Source organism: Alligator sinensis, unplaced genomic scaffold (assembly GCF_000455745.1).
Source record: "Alligator sinensis unplaced genomic scaffold, ASM45574v1 scaffold1115_1, whole genome shotgun sequence".
Classification (NCBI taxonomy): Eukaryota; Metazoa; Chordata; order Crocodylia; family Alligatoridae; genus Alligator; species Alligator sinensis.
In genome coordinates, this window is record NW_005842317.1 from 1,478,338 (window position 1) to 1,491,698 (window position 13,361).

General features: G+C 39.5%; 1 protein-coding gene across 1 annotated transcript in view; it reads left to right on the forward strand.

The window, feature by feature from the left end:
* Positions 1-12,645, forward strand: part of LOC106722451 (regulating synaptic membrane exocytosis protein 2) — a 136,917-nt gene extending 124,272 nt beyond the window's left edge. Inside the window, exon 3 of the mRNA XM_025209935.1 lies at positions 11,332-12,645. Within this exon, the coding sequence (XP_025065720.1) occupies positions 11,332-11,646 (315 nt within the window). The 3' untranslated portion in view covers positions 11,647-12,645. The remainder of the gene's footprint in view (positions 1-11,331) is intronic.
* Positions 12,646-13,361: the final 716 nt, after the last annotated feature.

Sequence of the window (13,361 nt, forward strand, 5' to 3'; positions counted from 1 at the left end):
GACATCACAGGAATGATAACTTTTCAGGTTATCATAATCACAACATGATCATCTGTTGGAAAGCAGCTGTGGTTTTATAAGAAAAGTCCCTTTTCTTTTTCCCTCCTTTTCATTGTCTTTTTAACCCCTCATTCTTACTTCCTCTCTTTTCATTCACTTCTACTCTCCTTGTGCACTTTTACTCAATCACACTTTTCATTGTTCCATCTTTTTCCAACTCGATATGCCTTATCCCATTTTAGTCTCTCACTTTTCTCTGATCTTACTGTTCACACTCTCATGCACAAAAATTAATTCCTGGTTACTACTATCCATGCTCATTTGGGTTCTAGTTTTTTTTTCTCTTTTGATTAATCGCTCCAGGTTTTCCCATTAATCCTGTACTGTTTTCTTGAATCTGTTTTTGTCTACCATCTTCCATTACTCTCCTTCACAAACTCCTCCTTTGTTCCGATCAGTTCTCCCAAGTGGAAGGTCATTTACTAGGGGTGTGTGAAACAGGTTGTATTCGATTCGGATTTGGCCCAGATCAGGGACAAAATTCAATTCGTTGATTCGGATCACTGTCCCCGATTTGATTTAGCCAAATCTGAATCTGAAGATTCGATGCTGGTTCAGAGAATCAGCGATTCGGCCATAGACACAGCTTTAAATGTTTGTTCTACATACCTTGAGGTACCAGGTGTGGCTTGTGAATGTTGTGATGGTGGGGCAGATGGAACGTTCCACAAGAGCATGGGGCGGTCCCCCTGTGTACTTGGTGGCAAACCCAGAAGTGGACCAGAAGTACTTCTAGTCTATTTCCAGGACGACTAGGGGGGGAGCATGCAGGCCACCCCCCACCAGCTCAGCAATCAGCCACTCCCTGGTGGACTGGAAGTGCTGGGGACCACCCCTCCCGTGCTCCTGTGCGATGCTCCATCTGCCCCACCTTCTCAGCGTTCACAGGCTGCGTGGTACCTTGCGGTATATAGAAAAAACATTTAAAGCTGTGTCTATGTCTGAGTCACTGAATCTTTCTGAATCTCTCTGAATTGATTAGGAAGGTTTCAGTTCCATTTGGAGAGATTAAAGGGTCTCCTGATTCGATCTAGATTCAGAGATTCGGCCACCGAATTGGGTCAGATCTCCGCTGAATCATACCAGGGCCTGAAGCTTTGCACAGCCCTATCATTTACCTCTATCCCCCACTATCAAGTCAGCCTTTCTCTGTACATTCATCTCTATTGCTTCATTGAGAGAATCTACTTGTGCACCGTTTACTTTTCCAACATAATGACCAAAGACTGAATTTAGGAATAAGAAATTAGAGACCTGACCTCATCTGTCACACGATCAAACTAGGGACATCACAACTGATTACAGATCTCATGGCCTTAAAATTGGATCAGCTTAAAAGCAATTTGGTTCACCCATTTTATATTTCTCAAAGAAGTTGCAGTCACTTTATGATTAACTATGCTGAAAGCTGCTGACATATTTAATTAAGCTAACATGGATAACTAATATATTCTTACAGCATACCAAAGAAATACTGAGCATTGGTGACATGGTTAGCTGTAAAGACAGATAGCTAAAGATCCAAGAAATGAGACACTTGGGTGTGTGGCCATTTAAATGAATGGCAAAGCTGCCTTTAACTTTGGCTGTGCAGAAGTGCTATTGACAACCTGGCTGCAGCTGTATTTACTTTGCCGCTACCTTCTAAATAACTCTTCTTTCAAAAGGGAGAGGTTGAATTGGGATAAAAATGGATGTGTTGTTAATTTCAAGATACATTTTCTTGAACTGGGTTCCTAGAACCACTTGCTTTAGGAGAAGCAAACTGAAACACAAATAATTCCCATCAATAGTATGCTCCAGTCTCTTGCTGCCCACTGATTTATTCCGATCATATGGGGGAAGTATTTATTTAGATTACTTAAAATTCTGTTTCTGACTGGAAATAGTCCAACTCCAGTAGGCTTTGTGTATATCAGAAAAATTCTGAAGGCTTAGACTTCCAGATATTAAAGAAGAGGAAGTGTTGGGTCTGTTTAAGACTGATAAAACTGTGGAACATTTACCACACCTACTTCTCAAGCCAGCTACTACTTTAGAATGAAAAAGGCAAATTAACTTTACTCTGGATGCTGGCTCCCTTTCAGTTTCCCAAATATGAGGATGTATTTTCTATTTAATGTTCCTATAATTAATAAATGAATTTATTTATTAAATGCTCTCCACAATGTATCCATATCTTTTTAAAATCATGCTTTTTTGCAAACATTTTACAAAGCGTTTTTTTTAGTATCAGTTTAAGCATATATCTACCCTGCAGTCACAGTATGACTGCAGCTTGTGTAGAGATTCCTATGGTAGCTTTAAATTGACCAGCTCAGGTACTGTCAGCAGGATAGTTGTGCTAGCATACAGCATAGTGTGTGCTAACTGAATGAGGATTTTACTTCAGGATTTTACTCCTGTAGAATTAGTCTACTGTGCATTAGTGTCACTTAAAAAGTGTGTGCTGGCGCTACTTGGAAATAACAACAGTGACTGTAGAGTATACATGCCCTTTGTTTGGTTGGTTTAATTCTTTTACATTTTGTTTTAGTTGGATCTTGTATTTGTTCACATTTGTAAGTCAATGTAATTAAGGGCCAAATGCACATCTGGTCTATTATTCCATTCATTTCTGTGTAGTGGTATCTCCATTCATTTCAATGTAGCCCAGTCAGAAACAAAAAAATGTCCTCCTGGTGTGGTCTCCTGTTGATATTTATGACAGAACTCATAATGGTAAAGGGTACATAAACACTTATATAGTGCTCTCCATCTTTAAACACATTTACAAAAAAACAATTTAATATATTCAGCACCTCTGTGATGTAGATAGTTCATCATTTTTAGTAGTCAGCTTCATAATGAAACAATGCTGTAAGTATGTCACTTTTAACCCACAGTGCAATAAATAACATCTCATTTAATTTATCAACATCACCAGGTAATCACATAGTCTGTCAAAATCAGATCACTCTAAAACACTGGAACATACAGTGAAGGCACTTAGCAGACCTGTAGATCCTTCCAAGTTAGAACAACACAATACTGTGGTTTGGATTATTTAAAAAGTAGCACCAGAAATGAAGATAGTAATTATTTTTATTTGAAGCACCTGACATAAAATGCACTGAATGAACAAAAAATATAAAACTATATATGATATGGTGCCTACTTTGTGCTATAGTGTTCAAATGCTGCACGATAGTTTTTGAAGTCACTGCAAGAAAAGAAAAGTTATCCAGGCAACTACAGGTCCACTATGCTGACTTCAGTAGTATATAAGACATAGGGAAAAAAGAAAAGAATAATTAAGGACATAAAGGTAAATGAAACTAACTATACCTAACATAGATATACCCAAAGGTACATAGTGCCAGATTTATCTAATCTCTTTCTTTAATGAAAACTTATTTTTTAGCTGAAGGGAATATGGTAAATGTAATGTGTGTGGACTTCCCTGAAGCATTAATGTTCCCCACATGGGGAATTATTAAAGACAGAGAAAATAGGAATTAGTACAAGAATTGTAAGGTGGGAAAGGAACTGGCTGTAAAGGAAGATGGCAATGAATGGAGGTTATTAGTGGAGTTCCTCAAGAGATGGTCTTTCAGTAATTTAATATTTATATTAATTACTTTGGTGCAAGAAGGAGTATGCAAATGAAATATTCTGGTGATGCTTTTAAGGCTTGAATTGGGCAGATCCAGAGGGGGTGCATCTGGAGCAGTGGAAGCAGTAACTGGGGGCTTGTTTCAAGTCCCCAGATTGAGTAAGAAGTCTTCCCCCACACACCTGTCCATGCGGCACCACTTCCTTCCTCTACCTCTCACCCACTGCTGCCACTGTCCCTGGCTGCTGCAGGGGCAGGGGAGGGTCCAGAGCTGCTCCTGACCATCAGCTAAGCTCCAGGGGGAGGTGGGCTCAGTCAGGAACAGTGGCAGTAGTGGGTGGGTTTCTCCTTCCTGCTTGGTCACCTTTGATGTTCCCTGCCAGCCTGGGAGTAGAAGCACGGGAAGGGAACCTGCAATAAGCTGGGAAACTTAAATCACTGCTGGGAATTCTGTGAGCTTATTCAGTAAAAGCACATTCTCTTCTGTGGCTTTCTTAGGACTTTTACTGATTTGAGACATTTGTAAAGCAGGTATAGTACCACACGGTAAATTACTAATTAAGCTAGAGAGGATGGGAATTGGTACATGCATGAGGAGTTGCCTGAAGGGTAGACAGTAGGGCTGTGTGAAGCTTCAGGTGCTAATTCGATTTGGAGGAGATTCAGCCTGATTCAGTGGCTGAATCTCTGAATCTGAATCAAATCAGGAGACCAGTTAAAAAGTCTGAATTGATTCGAAGCTCTTCAAATCGATTTGGAAAAGATAGGCAGGGAGCTGGACCTGTACTCCATGCTGGTAAGTAGGGGGCAGGGAAGAAGAGGCTGAAGGAGAGGGGAGGGGACCATTACGGGACCCCTGACAGGCCCCATCCCCTGCCCACCCCACCGCACGCTCTCCCAATTCCCCCCATTGCTGCCCCGCCCGGCCCCAGGCTCCTGGCTCTTTAAAAAAAAGCCCCTACTCACTGGTTGCTCTCAGGCAGGGGGGCAATCCCTGCTGCCCTGCACTGCCCTACACTGCATAAAGGGCTCTGGCATGAGCCCCCATGGCTGCCCCACCTGTCCCAGGTCACAACCCTTAAAAAAAAAAAAAAAAAGTCCCCACTCATGGGTGGCTGCAGTGGCCTCAGGGCTTCTGGGGGCTCATGGCAGAGCCACCCACACAGCGTGAGGCAGTTGAGGGCAGCGGGGATCTCCCCCACCCTGCCTGGCAGTATCTGGTGAATGGAGGCTTTTTTTTTTTCCAAGGGCCAGGAGCTGGGGTGGACAGGGCAGCCATGGATATAGGAGGGCTGGGAGAGTGGGCAGGGGTTGGGAGGCTTGTGGCAGAGCCCCCCACATGGCGTATGGCAGTGGGGATTACCACCCTGCTTGGCAGGAGCCTGTGAGTGCAGGCTTTTTTTTTTAAAGAACCAGGAGCTGGCAGAACAGGCAGGGCAGCCATTGGGAATGGGTGGGGGATGGGGCCAATTCAGAAATTCGGCCAGTTAGGCTGTGATCGAATCTCTGAATCAGAGTTGGCTGAATGGATTCGGGACAGTGATTCAAATCACCAAATCGAATCACTGTACGCTGAGTCAGCCAAATCCGAAGCAAATACTAGCCCCTTCACACAGGCCTAGTAGACAGTAATGGATAGTATTGAAAGTGTCAGGTTGGAGGGAGATCACTAGTGGTCATCACCACCTAGCTTTTCAAAGCATTCCACATCTGTGCAAGCTTTAAGGGTCAAAGAAAAAATTGGCAAGACTGTTATACTTCTGCTGTTCCATGAACCTATAATCCATCCAGTTTTAATGCACATTATGTATCTCAGAAAAAGTTGTTTTTTCCCCTAATTTTTACTGGGGCAAGGATAAACAGCTAAATGGATCCACATGATTATGGGACAAGCGAGGAAGAATTTTTGGCACTTGGCCAAAATCATTGTCTCTTCACTACTGCATAAAAAGGTCTATAGCACAGACTAGTGGTATGGTATAGTACAGTACTTGGAAAAGAATAGCTATAATTTTAAGAGCCAGTTCTTCTCCTTTAAAAGACTTCATGGACCAAATCCATCCTGGTGTAGCATCTCTGAAGTAAATTGTCATACTGGGGATGGATTTGGCTTACTTGTGTGTTAAGATATGTTTGAATGGATGCAAAATAAAATATAACCTCTCTTTGCTGTGGTACAGTAGCAGGACACATGGTTATTCAGTATCAATATAATTATCATTTTTTTCAAAATGATGCACATAGTGTAATACTTTCCAGATCCAATGTTTACATGTGTGAGGGTAAGCAGTGTTTAGTTATTCAAAATAAATCATTCTTAATGAATTGATTGAATTTAAAATAGTATGTGATTTATTAGTTGTTCATAATTGTCACTATATATATTCTGGTAATTTGGGGTTTAAGACAGTGCACTTAAATCATGAATCTTGGCATAGCAATGCTTGGGACTGCTGAAAATGTGCTGCTGTCATTTTCCAGACAGTGAATGACTAGATGGGCATTTCTGTTTGGAAGCAACTTGCTTGTCCTCTCAAGTATATGGGGGTAGTTTCTGTCAAATTAGGGAATATGATTAATTGAGGAAAAGCAACATTGCAAATGTAGAGGTAGATGCAGTCAGACATGTATGACATTATGTCCTGCCATATTGAAGAAGTTAAGGAGAATCTGTGCTAAAATGTTTGAAACTCCTTTGTTCCTTGTTGTACAGGTTCAGCCTATGAAGAATCAAAATGGGGTGGAAATTTGAAATAGATTTCTAGTCCTGTTTTGGAACACTACCTACCTGAAAAAACAATTGGGTAAAACCAAAAGAAAATGTATTTTTAACAAATATACTCACTTCAAAGTTAGAATGGAAATATACTCTCTGTTATATATAGTTTTTAGTTCCTTGTTACATGTTCCCTTGCAAGCATTTCAAATCATTGGAGCGTAGTGACCTATTAGTACATGTTAGGAAATAACCCTCCCTGAAAAGGAACAATTTTGGAATGCTGTGAGGGCACTTAACACATGCTAAATTGCTTGAACGTGCATCTGTTGTATTTAACTGTACTTGGTAAGTGTTAAGTTGAAAATGACACCACCATTGTGATGCATTACTTAACATTTATTTTTTTTTTAAATATCAACAATTCTTAAAATAGGCACTAGGTGGTGTGTTAACCTTTACTGTGAATTGATGTCTTTCCGTGGAACCCATCAGTATCTTTAGGATGCAGGGTTTCTTTTTTTAAACTCATCTCAGAAAAAAATAATTTTTAAAAGCATTAGATAGCAGAATTTTGCCAGGTTTTCTTTTAACCCAAACATTACTCCTGATTTTAAAGCAATTAACTTCTGTACTTTGCACTGTTGATATGGTAGGTAAAATATTTCTTAAGTATATCTTTGGCCACTACTTGGTTGTCAATAGCTAGATGAAATACAATACCATTTCAGTTTGCAAATAATTTTTAGTGATTTCCTCAGGCCTATGCTTCTATTGAAACATATTACAGTATATTGTGGGTGTTGTCATAAATATTTTTTTAAAGAATAGAAGCTAGTAGAGATTTTAAAAATAAGAAACAGGAGGCAATCCTGTACTCTAGTACATGAGTTTTAATTTCTTTTTCTGCATTATGTCAGGTATCCAGGCTGTAGCTGTATTGGTCTAAAGGCAAAAGGAATCAAAACTCATGGAGTAGGCGATATTTTTAAAAAATTATTAATCATAAATAAATATTTCCAAAACTCATGGGAGAGGTGATATTTTTTATTGTTTACAGATATCTAGTTGGTCAAATAAAATATATCACCCCTTCCATGAGTTTTGATTTCTTTTTGTATGTTGGCATACATATGTGTATGTATGCAAAAGCATCATTTTGTTCGCTCTTTAATTTTACTTTTAAAGACAATTGTTACCACTTAACACTTAGTTATCTGAAAGTCTAATTGTAAAAAACATTTTTTCTCATGAATTACCTTTGAAGTCTTTTTGAAAATAAGTTCTTTTTAAAAAAAAAAGGCATTTCTGACTATAGGAAATACTGTTTAATGACAAAAAGTACCTGAAAAGCAAAGTGCTCTCTCTCCATTTCTATATGTGAGAGGCAAGGATATTTTTGGAGTTATATCTTTTATTGGACCAACTGCATAGTTGGGAGAGATATTAGACAAACTTCTGAGCAAAAGTTACCCTTCACCTCAGACTTGAAGAATATGGGATATGATTATAATTGCTTTGCTGAAATGTGATAAGAATCAAAGGATTTGATCCAATCACAGTGGCAGTCGAGAAAAAATAAACTCTGTACTTTAGAACTGGAAATAAAATGGCAAGGTATGATACAGTGCATGTCCCCCACTAAGATAGGGATATATCTTTAAACATAAGGACAAACAGATGATCAAAATTTTATCATCAAATGTCTGTTTTCTCAGTTATGCTTTCCTGTGCTGAGCAAAGTCCTTAGCTACCCAGCTCTGCAGCACCTTTGGATTTTTGTAGAAGCCAGTCACTAGCACAAGGGGGGTTAAAGTAAAAAAAAATTCTGCACATTTCTCTTTGGCAAACCACAGTGGCTGAACTAGGAAGATAACATGGACACATCCAAATATCTTCTGTAGGAAGGGCCAAGTATTATAGCACATGCTTGGGGGAAAACTAAAAAAGTTGATTGTTTTGAAGTGTTGTCCTCTGAGGCAAAATATAGGACTTCAGGATTTGTATGCAGAGTGATTTGACTGGGGATACCACATTTACTTGAAAGTAAGATGAAATTTTTGTGCAATCAACATGCGGGGGCGATGGGGGTGGGGAGAGGAGGGGGAAGCCTCATCCTGGATTCATGTACTCTCCTGGGACAAGCAGCAGCTCAACTTTGCTTCAGCCCTGGGCTCAGGGCTAAATCTGGAACTGAGCTGCTGCCTGCCCTGATCTGGGGTGTTTCGTTTTACAGGGAAGGGGGCTCACAGATTGGGGAGACCTACCTGTATGGCTTGTGGGGAATGCAGGGGACACTGTGTAGCCTGCCCTCCCTGACTGCCTCCTCCTCACCTTACCTTCTACTCTGGCTTTGGTCCCTCTAGTCTGACCTTGGTCAGCAGCAAGCTGCAGCTGCTGCTTTTCTGTGGCTGGGCTGGGTTTGGGCCAGGCCAGAGTTGCTGCTGCTCTTGGCTGACCCAGAGCTGGAGTAGAGCTGCAGCAGAAGCTAAGCAGGAGGGGGAAGGCACAGGGGGACAGATGGCAGGGGTCAGGCGCAGGCATGAGGGGAGGGGCAGCAAGTGGAGGGGGCAGGCACAAGCACAGGGGGCAAGGTACAGGGGCAAGCAGCAGGGGAGGCAGGCCCCAGGGTGGGAGGAATGTGGCAGGGGGGACAGGCAAGGAGTGGGGGTCTGGTACATCGGCCTCTGCCCCTCTTCCCCGCCACAACAGTGGGGTGGACAAATTTAAGACAATCTTCCATGAATTAGATTCTATACATGGAAAATTATAACATATTTATAATTTTCCATGTATAGAATCTAATTATTTGGGGTTTATCTTAAATTCAAAGTAATCTTGGATTTGGGTAAATATGGTACTTGGTTTTAGTTCCTTTTTAGGTACCTAAAGACAAGCTCTGCTATGTCTGTTTCTCTCCCAGAGATCTGACGAACAGTACTGTGATACCTGAAAGCTTGTCTATGTCTATCCCAGCCATGCAGTTGGTCCAAGAAAAGATATCACCCACAAGAATTCTTTCCTCTTACATTTCCTGAACCATCATGGCAAAAACTTCACTTCAACACTTACTCATTCAAAACTGTTGTACCTGAATAATGACTTTGATTGGGGTCTTTCTCTTTGTTAAGCTTGGGCAACATTTACATAATTTGTCATGTCAGTAAAATATGGTTGAATAGAGCTGAGAACTTCTCAAATGTTTCAAATTACTATTAAAAATGACTGAAAGTGAAATAACTGAAGAGGTAAATTGCTATGGTGAGCTGCAAAGTAACCCTCCTTTTAATAGCAGTCTGGTGGTTGATGAGAGTCGAAATCAAATAGTCCAGCTTTAGCAGATGGTCTCTACTCTAAGCAGCCTTAAAAATGAGCCTTGTGTAGAGACATTTTTTGTTAATCTTGATTAGGAAGTCTTACCTAAATTGTCCTTTGGATAATTCATTGGAGAGTAAAAGTAAAATACATTTTGTAGCTTCTCTGTAAAAGTCTTCTCATACTGGATCTTTTCTGGTAGATTAAGCCAGATGTCTTATGGAGATGAGAGTTAAATTTGCAGGATGATGTCTTTCACTGTATTGGATCACTGTCTAGCTAAGTTGCTGAGTGTTATACCTTTATGTTAGTTACAGTCATATTGTCATCTAGTTATGTTAAAAAGAATGTTCATGAGCCTTTAGTAGGCCTTGGATGGATATTTTCTAGTGCAAAATGAATGATTAATTGAACTATGGTTCATGGGGATGATTAACCGTATTCAAGGCTCAGTGTAGATATTCTGGAAATATATCATATTTTTATATGATTTATAAAAGCAGCATCACATTGTCCATAAAGCAATAGAAAGAAATATACAAAAAGAGAAAAGAGCTTGATTAGAGAAACAAAAGACAAGTGAAAGGAAGCGCTACTTCACAGTCAGGGTGGCTAGGATCTGGAACCAACTTCTAAGCGAAGTGGTTGCTGGCTCCTACCCTGGGGATCTTTAAGAGGATGTTAGACGAACACCTTGCCGGGGTCGTTTGACCCCAGTACTTTTTCCTGCCATGGCAGGGGGTCGGACTTGATGATCTGCTCAGGTCCCTTCCGACCCTACCTACTATGAAACTATGAAAAGAGGAAGGAATGAAAAGAGTGGCTATATAGTGGCTGGACATGTTTTAAAACAAATCAAAACAGTTACATTGTTTTGTTAAATACTGGAACTCTTCATATGAATGTGACATAAATGGGGTATTGGAATCCACCAGCTTTGTCATGTGACTAATGTAACTAATTACAATGCCCAGATCCTATAGGCAACTACATTTTATAATAATAATAATAACTAATAACTACATTCAAGATATCTAACAGGTGGGAACTGTCATTAAATATTTGAATAATCTGCTATTAATGTAACACCAATAGGATTAGTCACTAGTTTCCACAAATATTGAATTTTTATTTCTTTATTTACAAATCAGATTGATTTATAGTGGTTTTAAAATCAAGCCCATGAACTCCTACAATTAATTAGATACTGATCCTAGCACTATTGCAGTCAATATATATTTATTCACACTACCTGAAACTCTTTTCCAAAGTTCCAAACCTGACTTTAATCCATTTTCTTGCTTCCATCCCATTTCTGTATTTATCTTAATAATAAACCTTACTCCTCTTCTTACACAGTATGCAAATACATTTATGTCCATTTTTTAGAGTACTCTAAATGAAGAGATTAGAGAGGAAGCAAAATTATTTTCATCTATAGGAAACTTTTCTTCCTATATATGTCCAGGCATATTTTTTTGTTTATAAATAGCTTGTTTGTAATCTTTATTTAAAGAGATAATGTTTTATTTCTCTTTCTACCTCCACATATAACAGTGGTCAAATGGCATATGCTTGGCTAAAATGTTTTAACATTGCTTTCTTTGACAAAACTAATGCATTTTTCATTTAAATCTCTGTACAGGTAATGTGGGTATGTAACTTGTGCCGAAAACAACAAGAAATCCTCACAAAATCAGGAGCCTGGTTCTATAACAGTGGATCAAACACACCACAGCAGCCTGACCAAGAAGGTATTAGAGGGCTGCAAAACGAGGAAGCACCTCAAGAGAAAAAAGCAAAACTTCAGGAGCAATCCCAATACCAAGGACCCTCAGGTGACATATCCACAGCAGCTTTGGACAGAAACAGATCTCAAGGGCTCACGAGACAAGAATCAGTCAAAAATGGTTCAGAAGTAAAGCACCAGGTTGTGAGTGACACGACTTTAGACAGGTAAGGAACTGTTTCCTCTGTTTATTGATAAGAGTTTGTAGAATTTAACTTTATGCTATATATCTTACATCAGTTGCTTGCATTTACAAACTATGTATTGTAGGGTTTTATAATGATTCTACATTAATTAATAACCAACTGAGGAGCCTTTCATCATGTTCAGAAGGGGAAAAGAGAGGGCTTTTTTTTATATCCTTTCTTTCTCTGAAAGAGTATTTTAGTCAAGAAATGACAATGACACTACAGATATTAAAATGTGATGCTAACAGTGTACTCATAATCCCTTTGCTTAGCTTATCATCCCTTTACAATTCCCCACCCACATGCTGTGTGAAAGGAATAATCCTCAATACTGTGTGACAGTGGCATAACAGGTAGGGTTTGCACCTTGGACAAACATGGAGGGGGGTGGAAGGGGATGGGTTGCAAGGGTCTTACCCAAAACAGTCCTTGGTGTGCAGATGCTGTTGCTACTGCATGTTCTGCTTACCCAAGCTCTTGCTCTTAAAGCAGCAGCAGTGCAGTGCCTGTGCACCAGCTGCTACCGAAAAAAAATGTGCTGTGGGGCTGTTCTTGCTTCTGGGGTGCAGATTCCATGGGGGTGGAGGATGATTTTGGTGCTCTTCCTAAATCTTCCTAAGAGCTGATGCCACTGTGGTCCACCCCAAATTATATTACTGCTGTGTGATATTATTTTATGGCATAATTATTGTGATTTTTTCCAATGTGTAAAAATAAGGCTATGGAAAGTGTTTTGCTGGTGGAAGGAAGGTGGTAGTCAAGCAAACTGTTGGATCATAACTTCATGTAGTGCTTTTGTATTTTGAATGGGAGATTGCAGTGTCTTTGAGTGATGGTGTCAGCATAGAATCTTCTCGAGTGTTTCCAATTTCTTGAACCTTAGTTCTCTTTATTAAAGAAACCAGTTATTCACACCCTTTTCATCTTAATGCCATCTGTCAATGTTTGTAAATTCACCTGTTTTTACATTAATATAATTAAAATTTTCTTTCAACTCAACAGGTATTCATTCTTTTTTCATGGCCTGGTTTAGAAATACATTTAATATAATTGGTCTAATCTCTTTTTGCTTCCCTTATTTTGCCTGCTGCCCTTTGCTCCAATCTCTGTTGACGGGTTCAGCACTGAGCGTCTCTGTGTGTTCCTTAATTATATTCACGATCTCTGAGCTGCACACTACTGAAGCTGGCAGCTCAGCTCATTGCTAAGGAGCATTGGTCACAATGGGAGAAAGAAAGAAAGACTCATCATTGCACATTTTTTCTTAATTATTTCTAGAAAATGGAATCATGTATCCCCTATAGTATAATATTGATAATAAAACAGGTTCTTTGTTCTCAACTGCAATTCAGTTCTCTCTTAAAGGCTCTTTCTTCTCTCTCTCTCTCTCTCTTTCTTTTACACACACACACATATTTGAGAGAAAGAAAGAAGTTTTCTAGATTCTTTAAATCTAAAAATCTATAGTTATCTAGATTTTTAAAATGCTGTTATCTAAACTCTAAGTATAAGTGGAATATAAATGTATACAGTACAAAGTTAAATAGGCCAATGGGAAAAATGTAGACTCTACCTCTAAAATTATTATTCCTTCCACCCACTGAGATCAGAAGTGTTCAGCAGAGTGATATCAGTTCATGGTTGCTATGCATCCCTCTCAGTTTTAGTCTTCCTTAATAGACACACAAAATCAAACTT